Source organism: Zootoca vivipara, chromosome 3 (genome assembly GCF_963506605.1).
Source record: "Zootoca vivipara chromosome 3, rZooViv1.1, whole genome shotgun sequence".
Taxonomy (NCBI): Eukaryota; Metazoa; Chordata; class Lepidosauria; order Squamata; family Lacertidae; genus Zootoca; species Zootoca vivipara.
Genome location: NC_083278.1, coordinates 24,885,865 through 24,913,485, shown reverse-complemented (window position 1 = coordinate 24,913,485; position 27,621 = coordinate 24,885,865). Strand labels below are relative to the sequence as shown.

The following is a 27,621-nucleotide window of genomic DNA, read 5'->3' as shown; positions in this document are numbered from 1 at the left end:
ACCTTTATTGTCAATGTACAACCTGTGTACAATGAAATTAACCGAGCCTCCACACACACACACACAAACACTCAATCTCATTGCACTCTGTGTGCTTGTCGCACAACACACCAACCCTAAAAGTCAGTTGCACTATATTATTTTCCCTTCACCAGCCTAACAGCCCACGGATAGAAACTGTTTTTTAGCCTGTTTTGGTACAACTGATTATACTTCTATATCTCTGCCTGAGGAGGTGCTGGTCGGGATGTGAATTTTCCCTGAGAATTTTTTACGCTCTCCTAAGACAACGATCCCTTGTGATGTCATCTAGCGGGCCCATGATATCATGTGCTGTGTTTACCACCCTCTGTGAAGACATTCTGTCCGTGGCTGTCAAGCCAACGTACCACAAGAGGTTGTGTTGTTGCCTTCCTTCCCTGGTTCCAGAAAGTGATTTATTTAAATAATAGAAATGAAACGAAGATGGAGGAACCTTTAGCAGCCTATAGAACACTGGGTGTCAGTTGGGTGTGGATTCTGTGGAATGGAAAACCAGCAAGAGGGGAAACTGAATGGAGTATCCCCAAATAACCTGCAACAGATCCATTTTTTAAAGTATGTACAAGCAATATGTGCAAAATATGTACAGAAATGTATATATAAGGGGAAATTGGCATAAAAATGCTTATATCAATGAAGATTAAAAAATGCAACGCATTAGAGAAAATTGCTTGCTAAAATGTATATGTTAGTCAAAACTGCATATGAAAATGTGCATTTTTTTCTGCATCACCAAGTGTTGCGGAAATGTGGAGAACTGAATTTAGGACGGGAAAAGTGAGAAACTCAGAAAACCCAGATTAGGAACAGAGTAAGGGCATTTTGAAAAGACATGGCCAAGACATTAACAGATAGCAGGGATACACACTCCATAAATATCACCTATTTCTCATGCTATATAACTTACATCTTGCAATGCATCCTTTCTTTACTGATAAGGTTTCACAAGTTTCACACGACTATACATTTAATTGGAAGCATAATGGCAGTACAGTTAAGCTTGACTAGAGAATTCCCATCATCTCTTAGGTTCACAGATCAAAGAGGTACCATGTAGCAAATCCAAACATTTAAAGATCATGCAGGCACAGTGCTCTTTGAACTCATTACAGTTGGGATAATTCAACAGCCATTTTTACTAGGATCATTCTGTCTTCTTCAAAGGAACTACAACAGTTGTATCATCCCTTTAACGGCCATATCAAATTAAACATAGCTAAATAATTTGTTCTCCATTTGTGCCAAGTTGGAAAGGGGTAATGAAGACTAGGATATTAGATGAGATTTGTCACTGCCTGTGCTTTGTGTTAAGGGAAATGGCCCACAGCAGCACAAAGAAGCTTACTAGAAGCTCATCAAGGAATATCTACCCTGCAGTCTACCACAAAGGAAATGTACACAGTGTTAAATCACAGCAATTGTGCTGCTGCCATTGTATCTGGTCATCTGCTTCTGCAGTGTTGCCAGTCTATAAAAACTGACCTTGTGTTTGCAATGGATAAACCTCCTTTGTGGTAGACCATAGTGTATTCTTTGATTAGCTACTTGTGTTTGCAACAGACAAGAAGGCAACGGATAATGTCAGTTCCCTGGCTCGCTTCGTATAATTTTCTCACCAACCCATGGGCTTGCCCATCTACGGCACCAGAGTGATTTGTTACATTATTCTGGTATGGTGTTGGCATCCGTCTGTCTCGAGAGACAATGGAGTGCACTCACTTCCAGGGGTGAAGTCAAACTGCCGGAGAATCACAGTACCTGCTGTGGCTGCAGAGACCAGTAACTCGTAACTGTTGTCTCCTGGGTTGTTTTTGCTGCTTTAGCAGCACTGAAGTGACCTCTCTGGCGTGCAAGCCTGGGGACTCTGTATGGAGGTCCTGGGCTGCCCAGACAACATGGTCCCCTTCTTGGCCTCACTGATGTGATCCAAAGGAAAGCAGAGCAGTACGTTTGGCACCAGCTTAGCTGCAGGAGTTGCCAGAAGGAGGTGTACAAGAAGCCATCCAACTGTCTTAAGAACTCCAATCTGGATTTGTGTAGGGTTTGCTCCTTAACCCTTCCTTCTCCCAAATATACTCCCCAAGGCAGTAGGTAGTGTAATTCAATATAATTGTACCAATTTCTGGCATATCATCGTTTTATGGCTGCAATCCTGTATGCCCTAACCTGGGACAACACTCTGTTGAACTCAGTGGGGCTTACTTCTGAGTAGACAGTCATAGGACTGTGCTGCCAATGTTGATATAACAAACCTGGACATGTTCAGCTTCTCCCTATGAAGGGTCCCCTGTGTCCTGAACATATTAGACTTAGCTGAACTTTGAATGCATTTCTCTCTCTCTTAAACCCCAAATAAATTTGCATCTGCATCCTCCTCTTGTGCTGTGATCAGTTTGGTCAACAATAAATATGTGTGATTATCAACTCAGTCAAGAGGTGCTAGAGGCTTCACTTCACTTCAGCCACCGCAAAACTTCTGCCATTGGATTTTGGCAGAAACCAACGTGTTAATTTTATCGATCAGCATTCCATAAGGAGAAAGGTGTGTGTGCATGTATGTGAATACACACCAAAAGCTTTTTCATAGATCAATTTTCATTTTCAAGCGGTGGAATTGACAAGCCGTTCTAATGCTACGAAAGGAGCGAGGGAGGTGTTGTTAGCTTGCTTGTTTTACCTTTCTCAACACAATAAATCTATTGGATTCTTGAGTAAAGTGCTAAATCTGAACTCCTTGATAAAGAAGGTTTATATAGCTGTTTGGAAGGTGGCTGTACTGAAAGGATAGAAAATTAATATTATAGCTCAACGTTTTTTATTAGTTGTACTATTTACAGAAGGAATTCTGTTTTCAGAGAAGATACTGTGAATTTCATCAACATTGGCACGGTATTAAGAAACAATGCTAAGGAAAACATAAGCAGAGGCGAAAGTGTTTATCTATCTCGTATTTTTCTGTCTATAAGATGGCCCCATGTATAAAACGACCCCTATTTTTGTGGACTCTGATTTAAGAAAATGGGGGGAGATGGCCCCCATGTATAAGATGCCCCCAAATTTTGGACATTAGTTTTAGGGGGAAAAGCCTAGTCTTATACATGGAAAATACGGTGTGTGTGTGTGTGTGTGTGTGTGTGTGTGTGTGTGTATTTTAAAAGGACATCTTCCAATCTTCAACTATCATTTGGTTTCCTTTTTATTCACTAGAGCAGGAAGAGGTAAATGAATGAATCACCAAAACACACATCTTTCCACAGCATGTCAGTTCAAAAGTGTGCATTTAGTCAGGGGAATAATACTCTGCATGATCAACTGCTCTCTTCAGATATTATTTCCTAGTTTTGTTCTTTGTTCTTATTATACATCCCTATTTTCATTGGACAGATGTTGGAGGGTATGCAGTGTACCGTACCTGAAGAGTACGAAGTGAATTCAGTACTTTGCAAATGCAGAAAACTTATGGAGCAAGTTGTTTGTGCACCTGCCTGCTGAGCTGATTCCTATGCAGCTAAGCTGGCCCCACATTTGCTACAACCTGGAGTTTTGAGTGGTGGAGGGTTTCTGCCAGATGGAATTGAGAGTAAATGTTAACTATGGGGCGAGTACTGATTGATATAGTGAACAAGAAAGCCAAAGGCCTAGCCAGAAAATAGATTCACTTGGAGGAGGTTATTACGCCGCCTTCCAAGACTCACAGACAAAGTGGGAAGGTGAAGGTAGAGCAGCACCTAGGGACAGTGTTGCTTCTTCCAATATGTGGCAGTCCCAAGATTAAAACAAAACTCTTGTCAGCAAAAAGGTTGGTGCCCCGCAAATTGAAGCAGTATAATATATCTCCCCTTCGGTCTGGGACAGCTTTAGTGTCGGAACCAAACGGCTGCACCAAATCCCAGCTGCACAGGTTCTCCAGGTAAAATACGCAATAAATGCACACGAAAAACAGAGGTTAGTGTGCGGTGAGGCTGCAGCAAACCCAAGTCCTAAAGGTAAAATAACACCGTTTTTATGATGTAATACTGATTCCTAAGTGCAGGCCGCAGGACCACCGACACCAGCCGCTCCTTGATGCCTTTTGACATGGACTTGAGAACACATAACAAATCTTATACATATATATCCATTAGTGACACACTCCGGGTTGGATGTAAATATGCTCTGCAGGAAGATTACTTTTACAAGAAGAATCTTTTTGTTGGATTTATGGAATACCCCTGAACTAATTCCATCTAGATTAAATCAATTTGAAATAAAAAAATTTGCTTCATATTTTCTCATTACCTAGTAACTAGCAGATCTAAAGAAAAGCTGATCTAAGGGAAAGCTATCTGACAATTTAAGCGAAGCATAAAACACAGAACTGGATATAGAAGGAGATATATTGGCAGGCAAGAGAACCTCCTTTAGCACTCAAGCTGATTAATAGGCAATAAACTATGTCATAAAACCCTGTTATGTTCAGAATTTGTCTTAAGGACGGCAAGGCAGAAAGCTATCTGAAAAGAGGATACCTGAAGCAAAACAAAAAACATACATTTAACACCACTAAGAAAGCTAGCACTCTGCTGTCAGATTTAATGACAGGCTTAAGTATTTCAGAGCTTTGTGAAATACATTGCAATAATGACACATTACAGAATTTATTAAAAGCATTAACATGTTTTGGAATAGTACTTCTGTTAACTGCAAAAATGCAGATACTATAATTATCTAATAGTTGAATTTGATTTCTCCTGCTTGCCTCCTCAGACTTGCATTCATAGAATACATTTACCTTTCTTTTTCTGAAGAATATGGTAGCTAAAATAAAAACAAATTCCGTATGTGTGGATTTATTTATAACTATTGCAACAAACAAAGCAAAGAACTTGCAATGCTTCTTGTACTGGTTGTTTTAATGCAGTCCTACAATGATATTTGAAATGATGCGTGCTCATTTCTGTTCTCGATACCACTTTCTGAAAGAAACATCATTCCTATTCACTCTTTCAGCAATACTTCACGAATATAGTTTCGTTAAGTGGAAACCTTAAGAAGGGAACCAACGAAAGACAGTTTATCCAGAATTATTTGTTCGCTTATAAACTCATATGCAGACAGCAGTTTAGGCCTCAAATACCTTCAGAATATTTTTTCCCTAACTTATGTCTAAATTATACCATTTTCTGCAATACATCCCACAGCCCCATCTAATATGCACACACACTCCCCCCCCCCAAAAAGTAACTCTAATTCACTTTAATGTTCTAGTTACAGGAAGGTAGCCGTGTTGGTCTGACGTAGTCAAAACAAAATAGAAAAATTCCTTCCAGTAGCACCTTAGAGACCAACTAAGCTTGTCATTGGTATGACCTTTCATGTGCATGCACACTTCTTCAACACCAAACCAACACGGCTACCTACCTGTAAGTTCATGGCAGAAGCACATTCAGAAACAACTGGAGGGAGGAAGCCCTGGTACAGGGTAACTTGGTAACCTGTAACTTGGTAACTTGGTAATACTTTACAGGTATGGAGTAAAAGGGTAGGGGCTACTTGGCACAGCCCCCACCCCAAAAAAACTGTTCTCCTTAAATGACTGAAATAGACTATCAAGAATCTAATATGTTATCACTGAAGGAGTGTCATAATGGCTCTGACATCACCATGCAAATGACTGTCCCATCTGTGATAGCCACAAAATGGATGCTTCCTTTAGCAAGAAGGAATAATTATCTATCCACCAGAGATATATGAAAGAGGCCCAGTCAAATCCCTTCCATGAAATGTACCACATCAGAGAACCAAGCTTATTTTCAAATTTAGCTGTCTACCACAGCTTTAGCGCATGATCTGTGGCTCAGTGTTTTTTTTGGGGGGGGGGGATAAAACCTGCATGTGTAGTACAACGTGCATTAGAGAAAGTCATCTTTTGGACTTGACTTGTGGCATACTTGCCAAAGAGATTAAAGGTAAAGGGGCCCCTGACCGTCAGGTCCAGTCGTGTCCGACTCTGGGGTTGCGGCGCTCATCTCGCTCTATAGGCCGAGGGAGCCGGCGTTTGTCCACAGACAATTTCCGAGTCATGTGGCCAGCATGACAAAGCTGCTTCTGGCAAACCAGAGCAGCGCACGGAAACGCCGTTTACCTTCCCGCCGGAGCGGTCCCTATTTATCTACTTGCACTTTGATGTGCTTTCAAACTGCTAGGTGGGCAGGAGCTGGGACCGAGCAACAGGAGCTCACCCCGTTGCAGGGATTTGAACCGCCGACCTTCTGATCAGCAAGCCCTAGACTCTGTGGTTTAACCCACAGCACCACCTGGGTCCCTTGTCAAAGAGATTATTCCCCGACAAATGAGATAATATTTGAAATAGAATCCTCTGGAGAAGTAAAAAAATACACTTCAACTTATCCAACCCAGAAACACAATCCTTTAGTTCTAGAGCATCCAGTTCAATTTGAGGAAGAAATAACAGGTTCATTTGCCTTTAAGAGCAAACCTATCTAATTCACACTGTCCTAAACAATGCATGAACCCAAATACTGCCGTCCTTAGAAACTCACACTTCTCTGAATTTTTCAGAGAAAATTATTCAGCCTTGCAAAGTGCACAGAAAGGCATATGTTAGGGGGAATGTGAATAAAAATCAATTAGCTAGTGAAAATAACAAATAAAAATGCACTACATCAAGGAAACTTGATTTGTAGAAATGTGTGTGTTAGGCCACAAAAATGTGTACATTGGGAAAAAAATTCGCACTAAAATGCTGGTGAGTTTTCAGGAGGACATTATTTAAAGAAAATGCCACAAACTGATGTGGAAACATTGGTTGGGAAAATGAGACACCAAGAGACACAGAAAGTGACAGATATGCCCATTTCTAATCAGAAGTCTCCATCGAGTTCACAGGGACTTACTCCTAAGTAAGTGTGCATAGGATTGCAGCCCTTGGAGGTTCAAGACAGGAGATAAGTTTTATTTCTGCAATGGTATATAAATGTTCATGTAGCTGTCTAAAAGGTGCCCTCTTTTAAACCTGTGTAACTTGAGTCAGTGCCTAAAAGTGACGTTTTCAAAGGATAACCCTAGAAAGGCAATTATTCCTTTTCAGCTAAGAGACTACTTCTGGTTTTCATCATCTTTTAATCTTAATTGGCCCTTCATCTCCTATTAATGCCTTGGAGCATTAGCTATTTTAGATAGCTGACCTTGAACTGATGATCTCAGTCATTTCCATACAGACAATTCTCTTTCTCTTTTTTGTGGCAGTGAATGCTGGAGTCAGATTAAATGAAGCCTCACTTCAAAAAATAGATAAAATGCTTGGCTTTGTACACTGGTTTCAAATTTACTTTGGAAAAAGCATATTTCTGATTGCTGTTGACAATGTGGCTTGTAGATGCTTTTAAAACTCTTATAAAAGGTGACTGCGGGAGTAGCTGAGTTCTTGGCAGCAGTGTCTTAAGGAGTAGATTAATACATATACATACATACAATTAGTGTATGCAGTTTACTGTTGCCTCTTTGTATGCATTTTAAACACTTTTGTATGTGACTCTTTTTCTTGCGGTTCTATTTGTAAAATGCCTAATAAAGGTTTGATAGTCACATATTAATGTAATACCCTGTAAACTGTAGTACAATGCTTGTGTGTTAGCTATCAAAATGATCAAAACAGTATTTCATTGTTTTAACGCAAGTTAGTTTAAAATTATCACAAATTATCTCATAGTAAAATATAAATAGTAGGGGTAAAATCAGTGTGGGTCAATGGATTATTGGTTTGGACTGTAGAGAATTAAATTCATTCTTCACCCACCCTTAATGTCACTTGGTTGGTGGGCTTGGAAAATTGACCCTCTCAGCCTCAGTTCTTTATCTATAAAATGGGAGTAATAATTACAGTGTCAGTTGCTTAATGTAAAGGCGAGATAAATTAAAGCAGTTTCCACACTACTGATTGTAATCGTCCCGATAATTTAACACATAAATGTTTCAGCTTAAGAATAGGAAAAGAGTATCAGGAAAAGAAAATCAGAATATCTAATTGCTCATTGCTTTCTACACTGAAAATGCTAATTGCGTTTTTCTTAAGGCACAGAATTACCCTTCAACTATGGGAGTAAGGAAAGCCCAGAAAGCGTCCGAGATCAGTTTGTAATTTTTGTAAGTCCTTAAGGGAAATTGTCAGCATTTTAAATAGATATATATTCAACCATTTATATACAGCTCAATATCTTAAGTCTCTAAGCAGCATACAGTGAGGCATATATATACGTAAAAGCAGTTAAAGCTAACCATAAAATGTGAAAATGTACTTTAAATGCCTGCTGTAATAAAAAGGTCTTCACTAGGCAGCAGAAGTTCAACAGTGAGGTGGCCTGTCTGGTCTCAGCTGAGGGGGGGGGGGTTCCACAGAACCGGAGCCCCATACGTAATCCATGGTTCCAGGGGGTTCCGAGCCATATGGAAGCACTAACAGTGACTTCCCTGAAGACCATTGTGATCGGGCAGAGATATAAGGAATCTGGTGTTCCGTTCAGCCAGAACTCACAGCAACTCAGTTCCAGCACCTCTCAGGTGGGCCCCATTGCCATTCTAAGAGAACAAAGGAGGCATTCATGGGGAGTTCCAGCACCTCTTTTTCTAGAAAAATAGCACTGTCCATAAGGTATTCTAGATCCTAGGTTGCAAGGGCCTTGTAAATTAATATAAGATCCATGAACTTGGTCCAGTAACATATACGTAGTCAGTGCAAACATTTAGGCACTGGAGTAATGTGCTGGCACTAGTCTGTCCCTACTAACACTCCAGCCATAGCATTTTGCACCAGCTAGAGCTTCCACACCAGGCCCAAAGGTTGTTGTTGTTTATTCGTTCAGTCGTGTCTGACTCCTCGTGACCCCATGGACCAGAGCACACCAGGCACTCCTGTCCTCCACTGCCTCCCGCAGTTTGGTCAGACTCATGTTGGTGCCTTTGAGAACACTATCCAACCATCTCATCCTCTGTCGTCCTCTTCTCCTTGTGCCCTCCATCTTTCCCAACATCAGGGTATTTTCCAGGGAGTCTTCTCTTCTCATGAGGTGGCCAAAGTATTGGAGCCTCAGCTTCATGATCTGTCCTTCCAGTGAGCACTCAGGGCTGATTTCCTTCAGAATGGATGTTGGATCTTCTTGCAGTCCATGGGACTCTCAAGAGTCTCCTCCAGCACCATAATTCAAAAGCATCAATTCTTCGGCAATCAGCCTTCTTTATTGTCCAGCTCTCACTTCCATACATCACTACTGGGAAAACCATAGCTTTAACTATACGGACCTTTGTCGGCAAGGTGATGTCTCTGCTTTTTAAGATGCTGTCTAGGTTTGTCATTGCTTTTCTCCCAAGAAGCAGGTGTCTTTTAATTTTGTGACTGCTGTCACCATCTGCAGTGATCATGGAACCCAAGAAAGTAAAATCTCTCACTGCCTCCATTTCTTCCCCTTCTATTTGCCAGGAGGTGATGGGACCAGTGGCCATGATTTTAGTTTTTTTGATGTTGAGCTTCAGACCATATTTTGCACTCTCCTCTTTCACCCTCATTAAAAGGTTCTTTAATTCCTCCTCACTTTCTGCCATTAAGGCCCAAATGTAGCACCATGTTTTAATACGAATTTATCCTAATAGACATGCTTTTGTATGCATTTGCCCAATGTATACAATTTTGCAAGCAATTTTCTATACTATAATGCAGTGTTCCCCAAACTAAGGCCCGGGGGCCAGATGCAGCCCAATCGCCTTCTCAATCCGGCCCGCAGAAGGTCAGGGAATCAGCATGTTTTTACATGAGAAGAATGTGTCCTTTTATTTAAAATGCATCTCTGGGTTATTTGTGGGGTATAGGAATTTGTTCATATATTTTTTTCAAAATATAGTCTGGCCCCCCCACAAGGTCTGAGGGACAGTGGACCGGCCTCCTGCTGAAAAAGTTTGCTGATCCCTGCTATCATGCATTTCTGTATGCTATTTTCACCAATATAATTTTTTTATGGGACCTTTACATAGTATATGCATTGCAAAATTCTGCAAAGTGCATTTCAGGAAACATGAATAAGGCATATTTGCTTTTAAATGAGAACTGGACTGAATCCCCTACCCCCATCCATACTTCAGGAAAGCTTAGACACATGGGTGGCATGATCCTTGGCAGTGTGGGAGCCATTGCTCCATTGTGTGGTCTTACAACTTGTCATATAAGATACAAAAAGCAAAAGGCTTGTGTAATAGAGGATATATGTAATGAAAACTAACAAGGAAGCGACTTCCCTTTATTCATATTCCCCAGGCAAGCGCCATCTCATTCTCCCGGTCATGTGTGCTCTTCTGTGTATAGTAGCAGCTCTTGGAATTAGCATGATTGTTATAGGAACCGAAGCTGATGAATAGGTTTAATTGTACTTCCACTTAAATCACTGAGGATTCTGCTGCAAATCCTACACCTGCTTACCTCAAGCACTAAAGCATCATTAAACTCAACGGAGCTTGGACTTCTGAGTGGATTGTGGGGGCTGCTGTGGGTTTGCTGCCACATTCTGTCATGTTAATTATCCAAGGGAACACTGGCTGAATTGTGGCCGTCCTGATGTTCTTGGACTCCCAATTTCCACCAGTACAGCAAATGGTCGAGGATAATGGGAGCAACTTTTGGAAGATCACAGGATCCCCATTCCCAAACAAAAGGAACAAATAACTATGCGCAAACACGGACTGATTAATAAACTTTAGAGATCCCTAACCCACTCCTCCACAAACTGACTATTCCTGGAGATCACTCAGGAGGCGTGACTATTAAAGGCTGTACAGTGGTACCTCGGTTTACGAACTTAATCCGTTCCGGAAGTCTGTTCTTAAACCGAAGCCGTTCTTAAACCGAGGCTAGTGTTGATTGGCTGTAAAGCTACAACTTCCCCAAACCAATACTGCTGTTGTTGCAATATTCCTTTCACATTCTACTTACAAAGCATCCTTTCAATAACAACAACGAAAAAGAGAGAGGAAACTTAAACACAATTTTCGGAATTAAGGCAATATTATTGTTGATCACTTTGGTTAGCTAATTGACAATGCACATAATTATCCCGCAATCAAAGAAATTGTGCGCCAGTCACACTCCCCACCCCCTGCAAATGATGAAAGAAACAAATTCACAACAACAAATGTTTTAAAATAGGTATTGCTGCCTGCTTTCATCTAAAGTTCAGCAGGACCCTTAACCAAAATGGGGAGAGGGGGAGTAATACATGTTTTATCTTCTGTTTTGAAAGCTCTGACCTTTTGAATATTTTCTGGAGGAAAAAGCCCTAATGGTATCAAGGGCTTATCATCATCGAATAATTTTATACCCTTGCTTTGATTGCTTCTATTGACCTTCAAACATCTTTTATTGCAATATATCCATAAGTTTGTTTTAGTATCTCCACTTGGTCTAATTACCTGGATTATTCTATACAGTTCCCTACAGGGACATATACTGCTGAAGTTTGAGTTTTTAAATACTAATTAAAAAATCATTAGCCTGTGAATTAATTTCTACTCTTTGTATTTCCCTCTCCCACCTGATAGTCCATCAGAGTATGATAAGCAATCCAGTTGTTGCCGTGCTAAGATCCAGAACCCCCTTCAATTATGGTTGTAGTAGTCCCATATCAGCACAGAGCATTATGAAATATACCTGAGCTCAAAGCTGCTTCCCATTCTACCCCCTGCCCCCAAAGACTAGCCTATGAATCAAAAGTAGCCCAAATGAAAGCAGCTTGCCCCTTTTTCATGCCCTCTGGCCTCAGAGGAGACTGATCTGGTCTAGCAGTTGTATCCAGGTGCCAAAATCACTCCATTGAAGATGGTTGCCTCAAACATCACAAGGTCTCTGCTTTACTGTTTTCACACCCTGGTTAGTAAACCATACCACAGTTAGGATGTAACAGGAAACTGTGGTTTAAACAAAACAAAACAGAAATGCTAGAGCCAGGGATGTGAGGAGATGAAGGGGGGAAAGATGGAAGTGTGAGGCCAAGGTACTCCATCTCATCTCATCTTTATAAATTGTGATTTATTAAGCTGAGATTGTTACATCTGAGCTGGTCCATTGTGGCTGGGAATGGTGCAACAAAAAGTTTATCAGCACATGGCTTTAAAGCCTAAAAAGTTGCTCTCAACCATCTTTAGCATACTCAGTTGACTTTTGTAATGACGTCAATTACAAAATTCATGTGCCAATATTCTCTTCTGGCTAGCTTAGGTGTTTGCTCTCTCTCATCCTCAGCACCTATTCATACATGGATGTTGGTCTCTGGTGCTAGCCACAGAGCTAGCTGGGATATAACTCATTTGTGCAAATTCTAGTTGCTAATGCAAGCTGTCTATCTATGTAAACAGCTTACTGTCAAAGGGTATCCTCATGGAAGTTCGTATCAGCTACTTCCTTAAGAAATGCTTTCTGCGTTTCAGTGACCTTCCATCCAGACATTTACTGCTTGGGTGGTCCTGGAGGACATCAGTTAGGAACAGGATGACCACTTACACATCAGCAAAAAGGGGGTGGGTGGGCGGACAAAAGAAAGCACAATTTGCATAAAAATTGCACATCTTTAGAGATCATTCGTATAATTTAAATAGAAACCCAGTGCCTGCTGTCCAGGTCCTAACTGTTAAGGAGAAACTTCTAGGCTCCCGCTCTCCTATCTTATGCTTTTTTAAATTTTTGAACTGGACTCAGTCTTGATCGGCCTTCAAAAAGTAGACTGTTCTCTGTAAAGTAAGGCACCCTAATTAGAAATCAAGTTGTAATTATGAAAAGCATGTTACATTACGAGACAGACACTCATGTAAAATGCCCAGGAACTTGAGAGGAAAAGAAAGGGGAACTGTTCAAATTAAGTAGATCTGAATTAAGAACTAAGATGTTATCAGCTTTGACAAGCAGGTGTCAGGTCAGTAGGCTTCTCATCACCACCTCCTCTTATAAAGAAATTTTGAAGTAGCTTTTGACATATTATTTTAATAGAGGCAATAGCTTGCTTGTTGATTGTCTTTTATGAGCTTTGCTGATAAGGTGTAGTCATAAATTTTGCTTCCCCCACACAGCTGTCATCAGCACTTGGGAGCTTCTACATGAAGACCAAAATGCAAGAGAGAAATACAATGGTTTTCTCCTCCATTCAGTACAGTTTGTATCTCAATTTTGAGAAAATATCTGACATAAAGCACCAATTCTACTAATGTAATATTATAGTGCGGTTCACTATCTTATTCAAAGGTGCAGTCAAACAGTGTGAGAAGTTTATTTTGGCAGGGACAGAAGTTCATTTAGGGAAATTAAAAACCCAGCAAGTTGGGCTGGTGGGGGGGATGTCAACAGGTAAAATTAATAAGAAATTATTTTAAAAAACTAGGCTGTGCTTATATTCACAATGTAAGCCTCTTGTGCTAATGCTCCCATGAATTTAATGGCCCAGACAACAGGAAAGGTAATTGTTTAGGCCATAACGTAAGCCATTTTCTGGGAATAAATGTACAGCATGCATGGGCTTTATACAATAAAGGCAGTGCGCTGATAGAGCCCTTTAAATGTGTTTGCTTCTGTTTTCATAAAATCTCTCTGCCTTGTTTACATTTGCAAATTGTTGTGCATAGGTACATAAAGGAACGCGGGATGGTATAATGTCGCAGTAAATGCCCCACCCACCCCACAAACTATAAAACAAAGTAACCAATGGCAGCATGGGTTGAAGATGGAAACAGGGACGCCATAGGTCTGTTGTGGACCACATGCCTAAGTGTCAGGGACGGGCTAGATGTGTAGGAATGCTGGAGACCACCTCACCAAAAGGCCTCCAGGGCAACTGCCAGGTTCATGTTGGTGGGAGACAGGACACACCCCGGAGGAGGAAGAGAACTGGGAAATACTGGAAGATGGGAATCAGGAGGGTGAGGAACAGGAGCAAACAAGCCCTGAGCAAGGATAGGAGTCAGTCTTAATAGACCAGCACTAGCTGATACTGTGAAGCTGAGGCTCCAATACTTTGGCCACCTCATGAGAAGAGAAGACTCCCTGGAAAAGACCCTGATGTTGGGAAAGATTGAGGGCACTAGGAGAAGGGGACGACAGAGGATGAGATGATTGGACAGTGTTCTCGAAGCTACCAACATGAGTTTGACAAAACTGCGAGAGGCAGTGGAAGACAGGCATGCCTGGCGTGCTATGGTCCATGGGGTCACGAAGAGTCGGACACGACTAAACAACAAGCTGATACTGTGTATGTTGAAAGTCTGCCAGCTCCACCTCCCCCCCACCCGGAAAACAAGACGATTGCTACATGTAACAGAACAGAAAACAAGGTTAAAACAGAGAGGGTCCCTTGGGACTTGCCATAAGCAGAGGGAGGGATCTGATACATAGGAAATCCACTAGATGGGAGAAGCAAGATGCCCTGGGCAACAGCTCACACTGCGGAAACATTCGGCATGTCTTCATGTGTTTCTGTTTTGATTCTTTAAAAAAAGCTGCTAGCAGTAAGTTTGCTGCATACTAGCCTCGTCCCTCTCTGCTTTTCGCTAATTCTGTTTCATGCCAAGCTTCCCTGTGACACTAAGGTTCTAGGTTTACTGACTGACAGATCCATTTGATAAGGTCTCAAGTAACAGGACAGGACCGATTTCTGCCCAAAACCTTAGAGAGAGGGTTCCAGTCAGAGCAGACCAAGGAATCAATGTGGTGCCTTCCAGATTTTTTTGGGATGCCAACCCCCATCAGCCCTATCCAGAAAGGCCTGTCCAGAATAGTTAGGGCTGATGTGAGTTGGGAGTCCAGCAACACCTGGAGACCACCGTCTTGACTACCCCTGGAGCAGAAAGCACTAAGGATCCCAGGCTGCTTCATAGTTTGAAACACTATTCCCAGGACAATGAAAGCTGCTGTTTTGTCCTCCCCTCACCAGAGCAAAGATATTCTCACGTATGTTCCTCTTTCCTATTGGCAGAGACTACATGTTTGCAGAGGAGTGGAGAGACACATAATTTCCCCTTCCAGTCCCACACCACCATTTCAGCATGCTCACGTTCAGCCAGTGTTCCACAAACAGAGAAAGACCCTTCACGCAAAGGAAAGCTGCAGGCAGTGAGCTATCCCTACATCTGCATTATTTTAACCTGGAGTGTGTGTGTGTGTGCGTGTGTGCACATGCACACGTGCGTGCTTGCCTGCTTGCTTCATTCTACTTTTACATTTGTCATATATTCATTCCCTTTTCTATTTATTTGCTTTTGTTTTTGTCTTTTCCCTGCTCGTGTTTGCTCCACCCACTTCAGCCTTGAGCCCCGCCCACTGTTGGAATGTGGCCCTCAGAAGGCTGGTCACATTAAAATCTGGCCCTTGGAGGGCCCCTCCACCCCAGTCTAACACAAATGCATTGGGCAGTTGAAGCTCTTCTCAGCACCTTTCCGTGCAAAGAAAGTGTCACCTACTTAATATTATTGGTGGGCTGGGCAGCTGTTAAAAGGTACAGGAGCAGGGTGAGCAGTGCTGCATTTATATGTAAACTAAACAAGCTATAGCTTAGAGCCCCACTCTCTTCCCCCCCCAAAAAAAAAAATTACAGTGGTACATCAGTTTAAGTACACAATTGGTTCCGGAAGTCTGTACTTAACCTGAAGCGAGCTTTCCCATTGAAAGTAATGGAAAGTGGATTAATCCATTCCAGACGGGTCCACGGAGTACTCAACCTGAAGCGTACTTAACCCGAAGTATGAGTGTAGTTGGTTCTGGAAGTCCGTACTTAACCTGAAGCGTACTTAACCTGAAGTGAACTTTCCCATTGAAAGTAATGGAAAGTGGATTAATACATTCCAGATGGGTCCGTGGAGTACTTAAACTTAAAGTACTCAACCTGAAGCATACTTGAACCGAGGTATGACTGTAAAGGAAAAAACACTGGATGTACATTTCCAAAATATAAGATAAAAAAACAAATAAAATAAAACCTACATACAGCAACAGTGTTCTGTGTTTCTAGTTACAGGTAGGTAGCCGTGTTGGTCTGAGTCGAAGCAAAATAAAAAAATTCCTTCAGTAGCACCTTAAAGACCAACTAAGTTTATATTTTGGTATGAGCTTTCGTGTGCATGCACACTTCTTCAGATAAGAAGTTATGTGCTATGTGCTTTGTACCGGTAGGTTCCTATGATGTAAGTAATGGGCCCCGCCTGCTCCCTAAAATATCACTGGTTTGCTCATTTCTATATATAGGGTGCCTACATTCTGCATGTGAATGGCTTTAGATATCTATTAGGTTCACAAATTACCATAGAGCATATATTCAACACAGAAACAGTGACAATTTGTCGTTAACAAAGGACAGCTGGACATATAAAGGGCCCCATTACCTTCAGTAGCTTAGGGCCTCATCAAACCTAAATCCGGCCCTGAGGGTGAGTAAGTGGCACATGATCTTAAAAGTCACACATGCTGCTGGGACCATTCTGTGTGTGTCACTGGATGAAGTTTAGCTGTTGCGGCTTCTTCTGCTTCTTTTGAAACCAAGGCAATTGTTCACTTCTACCCACTGTTTTCTGCCTGCAAGAAATTCTTGAAAGGTAATGTGCATCTCTGAGGAGGAGATAATTGCAGGCGACACAGGTCAATACGACCTACAGAAAGGAAGGAGTAGCTGCAATGCTTGCCCTGCTTAAGACAAGCAATAATACCTACAGTAAAACTCAATGAATGAGAAATTGATTGCCTTTTGTCCATTTGTGCCACATGAAGCTTAGAAGATGAAGGGGAAAAATAGGACTTTGAAGAAAAGATTTTAGATTGTGTGGTCCAGGATAAATCAATTAAGGTTCGTTACATTTGAATTATGGTGCTGGAGGAGACTCTTGAGAGTCCCATGGACTGCAAGAAGATCAAACCTACCCATTCTTAAGGAAATCAGCCCTGGGTGCTCACTGGAAGGACAGATCGTGAAGCTGAGGCTCCAATACTTTGGCCACCTCATGAGAAGAGAAGAATCCTTGGAAAAGACCCTGATGTTGGGGAAGATTGAGGGCACTAGGAGAAGGGGACGTCAGAGGACAAGATGGTTGGACAGTGTTCTTGAAGCTACCAACATGAGTTTGACCAAACTGCGGGAGGCAGTGCAAAACAGGAGTGCCTGGCGTGCTCTGGTCCATGGGCTCACGAAGAGTCAGACATGACTAAACGACTAAACAACAACAACAGGTAGGTAGCTGTGTTGGTCTGACGTATTCGAAACAAAAAATTCCTTCCAGTAGCACCTTAGAGACCAACTAAGTTTGTCCTAGGTAAGAGCTTCCGTGTGCATGCACACTTCTTCAGATACACTGAAACAGAAGTTTCAATTAAGGTTGTCTTCTCTAAACTCCTAGGCCATTTCAGCTCTTGGGGCTATGCTTTGTTTTTGCTTTTTTGCACTGAATGGAAGAGAGGCAGCAAAGGTCTTCTGATGTCTCTGGTTCAGATCTTCATCTAAAAAAATGTGTGTGTTTTTTTGTTTTGTGTGTCGAGGCTTCCCAGAAAATTACCTTAAATAACTCACAACTGACAACAGAATTATGGTTTGGTTTTTGGCAAATAATTTAGGGCCACAACTTTATTAATTACACAATTTTAATCCGAGTGTTGGCTTAGGCTTTTGGTTATTCACTCGTCCTTCCTAAAGAAGGACTATCCCCATCTGTCCATCTAGGACAGGACTCAATCAGCTGTCCCCTTAGGACAGGACTCACCTCATCTGCCCCACGTGGCAGGACTCACCTCAGCTGTCACCATAGGACAGGACTCACCACTGTCCGCTTGGACAGTTCCTGCTCCGACTTCCGAATGGAAGTCAAGTAAACATACCTGGGAGTGAGGAGGTGGCTGCGCCCAGTCATTCCCTCCTCACCTTCACCAAGAATGTTCCTCAAGGCTCTTGCTCTTAAAAATTGGGCCCACCATTCCCGCCAATGGCGGGATGGTAAGGACAAGAGTGTAAGCCCCGAGATTCCTTTAACGGAATACTTCTATATGGAGCAAACGGAGGTGAGGGTAGGCATCCGTGTGCCACCCCCTCTACCAACCGATTAACCAACCAAAAGCCTAACCGCCAACCTAACAAGTTGTGACAATTTGCTAGCGCAGTAGGCGAAAACCAAGAGGCAAAGCCAATCAGCCAATTGGAAAAATTCCTACTGACCCCTGAATACAGGCGGCCCCGAAGGCAATAGCAATGTCGTGCTAACCTGCAAGAAAGAAAGGGCGGGTGGGAGGGGTTCAAACGCCAGGCAAAAATGTGACTAGAAAATGGTGGACGCAGCTTTAAGAGGGGCCCCAACAACCAATCAGATCCCAGGGATTTGCATACGCACGCCCCCCATTACTCAGCATGAGCTGTGGCCTTACACAAACCAAACCCTAAGCTAAATTTCTTAACAGCCCTACCACAATCCGCTTTATATTGTATGATATAAAGCGCTTTGTGTGTCGAGGCTTCCCAGAAAATTACCTTAAATAACTCACAACTGACAACAGAATTATGGTTTGGTTTTTGGCAAATAATTTAGGGCCACAACTTTATTAATTACACAATTTTAATCCGAGTGTTGGCTTAGGCTTTTGGTTATTCACTCGTCCTTCCTAAAGAAGGACTATCCCCATCTGTCCATCTAGGACAGGACTCAATCAGCTGTCCCCTTAGGACAGGACTCACCTCATCTGCCCCACGTGGCAGGACTCACCTCAGCTGTCACCATAGGACAGGACTCACCACTGTCCGCTTGGACAGTTCCTGCTCCGACTTCCGAATGGAAGTCAAGTAAACATACCTGGGAGTGAGGAGGTGGCTGCGCCCAGTCATTCCCTCCTCACCTTCACCAAGAATGTTCCTCAAGGCTCTTGCTCTTAAAAATTGGGCCCACCATTCCCGCCAATGGCGGGATGGTAAGGACAAGAGTGTAAGCCCCGAGATTCCTTTAACGGAATACTTCTATATGGAGCAAACGGAGGTGAGGGTAGGCATCCGTATGCCACCCCCTCTACCAACCGATTAACCAACCAAAAGCCTAACCGCCAATCAAGCCAGCCCTGGCTTGCCGCCAACACTCAGAGACCTAACCAACTTTTTAAACCCTCAGACACATCACGCAGCCAAATGTCATACCCATCAGGGGACAAGTGAACCCCATCATCCCGATATAAAAGCGGGGCTCTAACATTAATTTCGGGATGTCGAATCAAACTCCCCCCGATTTCGTACACCCGTTTGGATGCTGCGCTGTTAACCCTTTTTCTGGCTCTTTCCCCAGCCAGAGGAGGAATGTCACCCCGCCATTGCATCCTCTGCAACATTTGGGACCAAAAAACGACGGTATCAGGGAACCAAGTCCTTATCTCCAACAAATCTCGTAGGATAGCCAGGCGAAGAGATAACGGGTCAACCGCGGGGATGTCATTTTCCCCCAGCTGGATCACCAGGGCGGACGGGCACCCGAGCAAGAGGGCTTTGCGCCGCAGCAAAGGGAGAAGCTCCCCCCAGCGCATGCCCCTCTTGCCCATCCAGGTCACTTGGATGTTGGATGGAAGGCCAAGTCGAGGACCCAATGGCGTCTGGCCAGCGCGAAGGCCTGCCCAATGGACTATGGAATGTCCCACCATCCATATGTGCACGTCCGCGAGCCCTGGAGAAACATTGGAAAACAAACGACAAAGTTAGGAGCGCTTCCGAACATAAGATCTATACGCTGCAGATTTCCACCTGCCCAAATCCTTAATAGCATCAACCGAGAGACCCCAGTGGGCCGCCGTAGTGGCGGCCCCAATGCGAAAGGAATGAGGAGCGTAATTAGCGGCCACACAACCGCATGCCGCTATCACCTTCCTCATAACTCTAGTAAATTGCAGCCTAGTCATCGGGTTACCATCCTGATGCACAAACAAGGGGCCCTCCCCAGCTGGCCTTTCCGCCAAGAATTTGGCTACGTCCTTAACCGGGCAGGGGCCCGTCTGCCCCGTAGCAGGCAGTCGCATTACTGCTCCTTTACCAGCCTGGTCGGTCTTGGAACTCCGAATCGTGATTAACAATTCAGTTGGTGACAGGCGTATGTCCTGGAGTAGCAAACCCCCTGGCACCCCCTGACGCATTTGACCCACTACAATTTCACCAATTCTCAATGCGCCAAAAAAGGCTACTGAGAAAGCGGCCGAAAACAAACGGGCCTCATATTTAGACCAACACACCACCCTAAGCTTCAATCTCATTTTAGTGAGAAGGTCAAAAGAAATTGGGTTCCTGGTAGGGGAACGGGGAGGACAAAGCCTGCCCCATCCCTCCATGGCCTTACGCACCACGAATTTGGCGCAAGGGTCCCTATTAAAAAACAATTTCGAGAAAAATGAAATGGCCACAGACTGGAGCTTTATGGTCCTGGCAGCCCTTCCCAGGTGAAACAGGTGTGCCAAATATTGAAGCACCTGGGAAGAAGAGGGGCGGGCCGCTCTCTCCACCGCGAGCGACTGACTGCGAAAAGTTAAAAAGTCAGTCCAAGCTTTCTGATAAGCCCGCAGGGTAGAGGGGGAAACAGAAGCAGCTACTCCCTGCAAGACTAGCAGCTGCCAAGGTTCCAAAGACGATCCGGGAAAATCTCCGGCTGATGTTGTGCGTCTGGAACCAGGGACCTGAAGCGCTCCATCTGAAATCGTGACAAAGCGTCAGCTATATCGTTGGCCACGCCCGGGACAAAACGCGCTGAGAAAATAATGTTAAAACGCAGGCACTGCAGCACGAATGCCCGCAGCAGAGCCGATACCCGAGTTGACTTAGAAGATTGTTTCGCAAGGACAGTCACCACAGCCTGGTTATCTGACCAAAAGCATACGCGGCGGTCCTTGAAGTCGTCAACCCAAATATGGACTGCAACTGCTATAGGAAAGAACTCAAGAAAAGTTAAATCCCGCGTGATTTCAGTGTCCTGCCAAGCAGGGGGCCATCTTTGAGCGCACCACCTGCCATTCCAAAACAAACCAAATCCCAGGGAACCCGCTGCATCGGAGTGCACTTGGAAATCGTTGTGCAGGTTTAAAACATCCTGCCACAAGGATACCCCATTGTATTCCTCCAGGAATACCAGCCACATCCTCATGTCAGCCTTCTCACCCTGCGATAAGCGCACCCGGTGATGAGGCCGACGCAGACCAACGGTGCGTTTGTTCAAACGCGCACAAAAGGGGCGACCGGGTGACACAACTTTACAGGCAAAATTAAAGTGACCCAGCAACGATTGCAGCTGGCGAAGCGTCACCTTTTCCGGCACCAGCATTTCCTCTATCACCCGTCGAAGCGTGGTGATCTTCTCCATAGGTAAGCTGGAAGTCTGGTTAACGGTATCCAAAAGGATACCCAGGTACGTGAGCCTGGTAGCTGGGCCTTCAGTCTTATCCGCTGCGAGGGGCACACCCAGCTCATTGGTAAGGTCGTTAAAGGCCTGTAGCAGGGTGACACAGTCACCCGTATCGGCCGCAGAAACCATTAAAAAATCATCCAAATAATGAGTGACCCCCGTTAATCCGGTCTTAGTGCGAAGGGCCCATTCCAAAAACGTACTAAAGCACTCGAAGGCCGCACAGGCTACGGAGCAGCCCATTGGCATGGCCTTATCAAAATAATAGGCGCCTTCAAACTGAAAGCCCAGCAACCAAAAATCAAGTGGATGAATTGGTAATAATCGAAAAGCCGATTCGATATCACATTTTGCCAACAAGGCCCCCGGCCCAAACTTTCTGATCATTTTAATTGCCTGGTCGAGAGAAGCGTATTTTACCGTACAAAGCTCCGGAGGGATCACGTCATTCACGGACGTGTCCCTAGGGTGAGACAAATTATGAATGAGCCGAAACTCACCCGGAGCCTTTTTGGGGACGATTCCCAAGGGAGAGAGATGCAGATTGGGAAAAGGCGGAGACGCAAAAGGACCAGCCATGCGCTGGAGCGCTATTTCTTTATTAACCTTCCGGCTTGCGACCTCGTGCATCTCTCTCACTGACTTCTGGTTCCTAGGATTCCTAGCCAGGGGAGCCGAAGCTATCGGAATCCGGAAACCGAAGGAGAAACCATCCCGAAGATATGCAGCCGCTTTAATATTGGGATAGGATGCTAACCAGTGTTTAAGGGCCGGTAACTTAATGGGAGAAAAAGCTAACTGAAGCAATTCATTTTGATGTGGAGGCTGCGGGGGGAGCGGGGAGGGCAGGGGCAGAACCCCTTGGTGCCTGCCGGAATCCTCCCCGACCGCCACGAAAGGGCCGCCGGCCCGCATAGCAGTTAACCACCGGGTGGTTACCGCCACACCGGTCACAAGTGTGTGCATAAATACACTGCGGGCGCTGACACAGTCCTTTATTGAAATCCCAGCAGCGCAATTTTGGTGCCGCCTTAAAAGGCTGGGTCTTAGACTTTTGCTGCTCGGCGGGTTTTCGGGAAACCGACGGAGCCACATATGTGGTCCAAAGGTCCAAGTCCTTCCTGTCAAAGCGGGCGGTGTCGATGTTTGCCGCCCGCCTACGAAATCGTTCATCGTAAGCGATTGCGGCCGCTTCCCCCGCCATGTTATATGCTGACCTTACGATGGACTGATATACGATAAGGTGTAGAGCCCTGCGGGGATATGCCGCTACGACTACCCCGGAAAAAACTTGATAACAATCAAGCCAACGCTCGAAAGTCCGCTCCACTTTTCTATCCCTGCCCTTCTTCTTGGTACTAACGAGGGCCTTTCCTTGTTCAGGGACCACATCCTCTGGTGGAGCTAAATCGAAAATGTCTACATATTTACCATCCAATATCCTAGACCTCAATTTAGAGGACAGGTGACTGCCCGGAATAATATCCCTAGTGCTGTTGGTAGAAACCGTGGTCTCTGGGACCAACTCTCCGTCGAGACATTCTTGAACAGCTCCATAACGAGCACGATGGGAATTCGCTCGACGAGCCCAGGCCCAACGAGGAAGCCCAGAATCCACTTCCCCGTAAGCCCAGTACAGCCCCATAGAGTGATCAGAACCCTCGGAGCTGGAGGACGAACCTGAGGTGGTCGAGGTCGAGGTATCGTCCCTGCGCCTCTTTGCCCGCCTCCTGGAACGACTTTTGTGACGACGCTTTCCACCACTCGACACTCTAGCCGGCACCGGGAGGGCCTCCTCGCCGGATGCTGATGAAAGCACCTCGGACCGCGAGGCGACGGCAAGAGTCTGGGATGGAGCAACGGGTGAGACAACAACATTAGAGGAGGCCCCCGTCTGCCCTCCCTGCCCTTGCCCACTTACTCTGCCCTTGGCCTGCCTCCTCCTCCTGGTGCGCCGAGGCTGCTTCCCCTCACTTCGTCGTTTGACGGGAGGGGGCGCCGGCGCCACCATAGGAGTGGAAGAGGCATTCGGCATCAGCACGCCAGAAGGCCCCACGAACTCGTCATCCGACGTGTCAGCTGGCCCAGACGTGGTCTCCGGCAGTTCCCGAATGGTTGCCATGGGGAACAGAGGCTGCGACGCCGCCACCGTAGCTTGCCCAGGGTCCAGGGATACACCTGCAGAGGTAGAGGGGGCAGAAAGAGGGTCTGGGCCTTGCAGGCCCGGAGGCATAGCCGTGGCTGCCGCCCCCTGCCCGGCCTCCAGGGGTAAACCAGCAGAGGTCGAAGGGGCAGAATGAGTGGCCGGGTTCTGTAATAAGGCATCAAGCCCAGATCCAAGCTGGGCCAGGGCCTGTGGGTCACCCGCAATGCTAGCGATGAAGGCTTCCACGCGACCTGCAGCATGCGAGGATGGCGAACGCAGCCTTTGTGAAGCGCCCTTAATGACCCTCTTAGATTTTCCTGAAGCGGATGGGTGGGATGCCATCATGAAAATTTAAGGAACTGCAAAGAACAAGCAACAATCGAGAAAATTACGCAGTAGTGCTCACAACTACCTCTAACCACTAGGCAATGCCACCAACCCCCCCCCCCAAATTGTGGCCTATTCAACTAAATGTAAGGCCCACAGCAACAGCAAGGCACCCTAGTAAAAACGCCCCACGAATCAAAGAATTTCACCTTGCAGGCTGGGGTAGGCAGGGCCCCCCACGTGCCCAACCCCCTAAGAAGGAGGGTAGGAAAGCGGGCAGGCCACAGCCAAACTCCTTCAGATAAAGTAAATTAACTAATCAGTCAATAATAATAATAATAATAATAATAATAATAATAATAATAATAGCAATAATAGACAATTAAGCCAATCAATCACCAATAGATTCAAATAGCTGTGAACCAAGCTATGCAGTCAGCAGTAAGGAGACAGCAACTAAAATTGGAGGGCGTAATAAGACCCTCCAGCCACTAGATGGCAGCGCTAGCCTAAGGCCAGTGGGAGGAACTCAGGCCTCCAGAAAACGCAGCCCCACTGATTTCCTGTGACTGCACAGCAAGGCTCAAATTTCTTCCTTCCGCCCCTGTTAAAGGGGCCACACACCCAAGCACCCCAAGGGCAGCACACCGAGGCACCCCCTCCTATGAACCTTATACCAAAACCACCACCCCCCAGGCCGCCAAGCAATAGTGGTGCAGGAACCCAAGCAGCGCCTGAATGGCGAGCAGCTGAGGCCGCGCGAAAAGCCTCCGGCACCCAAAATGGCGGGCGCGAGCTTGCTTTCCTCGCCGCGCCCCAGCAGGCCAGACAAAGCGAGGCCCGGCGGGGTGGGCTTCCGCGCACAGGCGTGGAGGACGCCGCAAGGCCGCAGGAGGGACACCGGCCGCCGACGCCTCCAAGCGGGGCAAGGGCCTTGCGCTTGAAAGCGCCTGGCCGGGCGAGGAACGCAACGGAAGCGGCCCGCTCACAGGAAAAAAGGTGGGGGCCTCAGGCGCGTCTTAAGACGCAGGCTCCGCTCCCCCGGCCCTCCGCCAAATAGCCCTCAGCGAATTAACAGTCCACGCCGGCGGGCACGGCGGGATCGCGGCCTCCACGCGATTCAAGACAAACGCCCCCCCCCCTGCCGGAACGCCTGGGCGCGGCGACAACAGCCGCCCAAGCAGGGACGCACAGCACGCAGGCGCTCAGCCGCCGAAATGGCTGCAAAAGCCGACAACAGCCGCGAGGCCACGCGCGCCGGCTCCCAGGGAAGGCCCCCCCCCTGGACCAATCAAACAAAACAAGCAAATGCAGATAAAGCCTCCCAAAAGAAAGTGCCCACGCCAGCCGAGTCCGGGCCGTTAGTGGGGCCCAAAGCAAGTGGGGAGGGGGATAAACAGGGGAGGGGGGAAGGGTAGGGAGGGAAACCGGGAACAAAACGATTAGGAAATTCGAGCGGGGGGGGATTAAAGCACAGTTCAAACCCAAATAAATCAAACAAATTAAGAGCGAAAGAGAAGTAAATAGAGTAGATACAACCAGAACGCAGTCGAGAACTCCTTGCCAGGTCCAAATCAGTGTGACCGATTCAAACGCCAGGCAAAAATGTGACTAGAAAATGGTGGACGCAGCTTTAAGAGGGGCCCCAACAACCAATCAGATCCCAGGGATTTGCATACGCACGCCCCCCATTACTCAGCATGAGCTGTGGCCTTACACAAACCAAACCCTAAGCTAAATTTCTTAACAGCCCTACCACAATCCGCTTTATATTGTATGATATAAAGCGCTTTCTCACATATTTTGTTCAACAACATCTGGAGGGCCACATCTTCTCTATCCCTGGTCTAAATATATACCTTCAATTGCCAAAGTTTCCCTCACAACTGTCAGGTTCCTCAGAAAAGCATTTCACCTCTTCTTTGCCTCTTTAAATTTAGGGATCATGCTTAAAAGAGAGCGTAAGTGATGACAACTAAACAGAATGTAGAAAACTGTTGGAGAGAAAACTGAAAAACCAAACTACTATTCATAGTTTGTTTTGTGGGGCTGTGGCAAGTATAAAAGTCTATTCTCATTAACATTTGAAATGAGCAGCAGATGTACTTCAAACAGCAGCGCTTTATATTTCCAGTCAGATTGGGGGGAGGCATAGTGTACTCTAACACACACACACACACACACACACTTTTTATCTGTAATCAGCAAAAGAGAGAGAGAGAGAGAAAGTCTAAATAAGGAAGTAAATTTACCTTAGTCACACATTATTTTACACCCTAGTTATATTCCTATGGGATGCTTGTTGTTTTGGATTTGTGATCATAAGACCAGATGCTGGGTCCACCTGATTTGAAGAAATTTTTGCCTAATGACGACCCTGCAAGTGTCCCAGTGGCACCTATTCAGCATTTTAAAAGCAGATTGCCTCCAAAAATCTTGACCCACTTTCCTAATATGCTTCATAACACGAGGCAGCAAAAAGAACCTCAACAGCAGCTGCAAATCTATGTGTGGGAAGAAGGCGTGATTCGTTCACACCACAGTATTTCATTGTGCCCCTTCTTGATTGTTTGACTTCTGAAGTTCTGTAGATAGTCTTCAAAATCGAGCGAAAAAAACTGGCGGGTGCCAAATAATAGCCGCATTACCGTACAATAATTTGCTATGAAGAAGAGGACAGCCACACAGCAGGAGGAGGCGACGACGAGGAAGCAGGAGGGTGAAAGAGTGAAGGGCAGGCTTTGCAAATGCTCTCCCCATTGCTGTCACCACCACTGGTTGCTGTGGGAGAGGGGAGAAAAGGTGCAACAGGGGGGAAACAAGAAGGCCTGCAAAGCTCAACCTGCACAGACCCTACAGCACTAGATTAATGTAGCCTATAGAAGTATGCTCTTGTATTGAGTAGCCTAGAATATTGGGCAGAGGGGGCAAAACTGCTCTTGAGCAAACCCTGGTATGGAGAATGGGGAAGCTACCCTTGGACATTTCTAAAGATTAAGTTAAATATGCATCTTGACTACTTTCGTAAGTCATCCAGGGTGTGCCTCTGGTGCAATCGGTGAGGGGAGGGTGGTGTGCTTGGAGGTGATCTGTGAGGGAAGGGGTTTTAGGTCAAGCTGTGAGAGAAGGAGGAGGAGGCATGGAGGATGAAGGTGCTGTGAGGGGGTAGGGGCTGGCAAAGGGGTGTGTGGTGGGTAGGCAGGTTGGCAAGCAGAGCCAGCAGCCCCATTAGTGTAACTGCATGTGCAAAGAAAGCTTTGGGTGGAAGCAGGAGTATAGATGCTTCCATCAAACCCAGCACAAAAATGTAGAAGGGCATCCCTAGTTTATGGAACCAGGATTTCCAGCAGAAAGAGAGTGGCAGAGAAAGTGATGTATGACATGAGGTAGAATTTAAGAGACGACTAGCAAATATAACTAACTCTCACAGTGACCTCACATTGGAATAGCTGTTGTAATGTTTTATTAGTATTGGCTGTAGAGTTTGATTAATTTTGTAAACATGGATATAAATACATTTTTAAAAAAAACAATGGAAAACTTTAAATGTACATTCAAGTTATGTCAAAGAGACAAATTATTAAGATGTGGCACCTGATTGTACCTTAGAACAATTCACTATGGATCAAAGGTAAAAAATAATAATTTAATGCTGAGTGGTACCCACCATCTGGCTAGGGATGTAATAGAAATTG

General features: G+C 45.2%; 1 protein-coding gene across 1 annotated transcript; it reads right to left on the bottom strand.

Moving 5' to 3' along the window:
• Positions 1–17,574: 17,574 nt before the first annotated feature.
• LOC132591861 (uncharacterized) lies at positions 17,575–23,941 on the bottom strand. The gene is made up of 3 exons (XM_060272273.1): positions 23,375–23,941; positions 23,134–23,299; positions 17,575–19,734 (listed from the first exon to the last, which is right to left on the bottom strand). Exons 1-3 carry the CDS (start codon positions 23,939–23,941, stop codon positions 19,160–19,162), a joined length of 1,308 nt encoding a protein of 435 aa, XP_060128256.1. The 3' UTR covers positions 17,575–19,159.
• Positions 23,942–27,621: the final 3,680 nt, after the last annotated feature.

Coding starts and splice junctions, on each gene's coding strand:
- LOC132591861 (XM_060272273.1), bottom strand. CDS start 23,941: ATGGCATCCCACCCATCCGCTTCAGGAAAATCTAAGAGGGTCATTAAG. Junction 23,300..23,374: donor GGAGGCAGGCCAAGGGCAGA/GTAAGTGGGCAA, acceptor GCTCCATCCCAG/ACTCTTGCCGTCGCCTCGCG. Junction 19,735..23,133: donor CTCGACCTCGACCACCTCAG/GTTCGTCCTCCA, acceptor ATGTTTCTCCAG/GGCTCGCGGACGTGCACATA.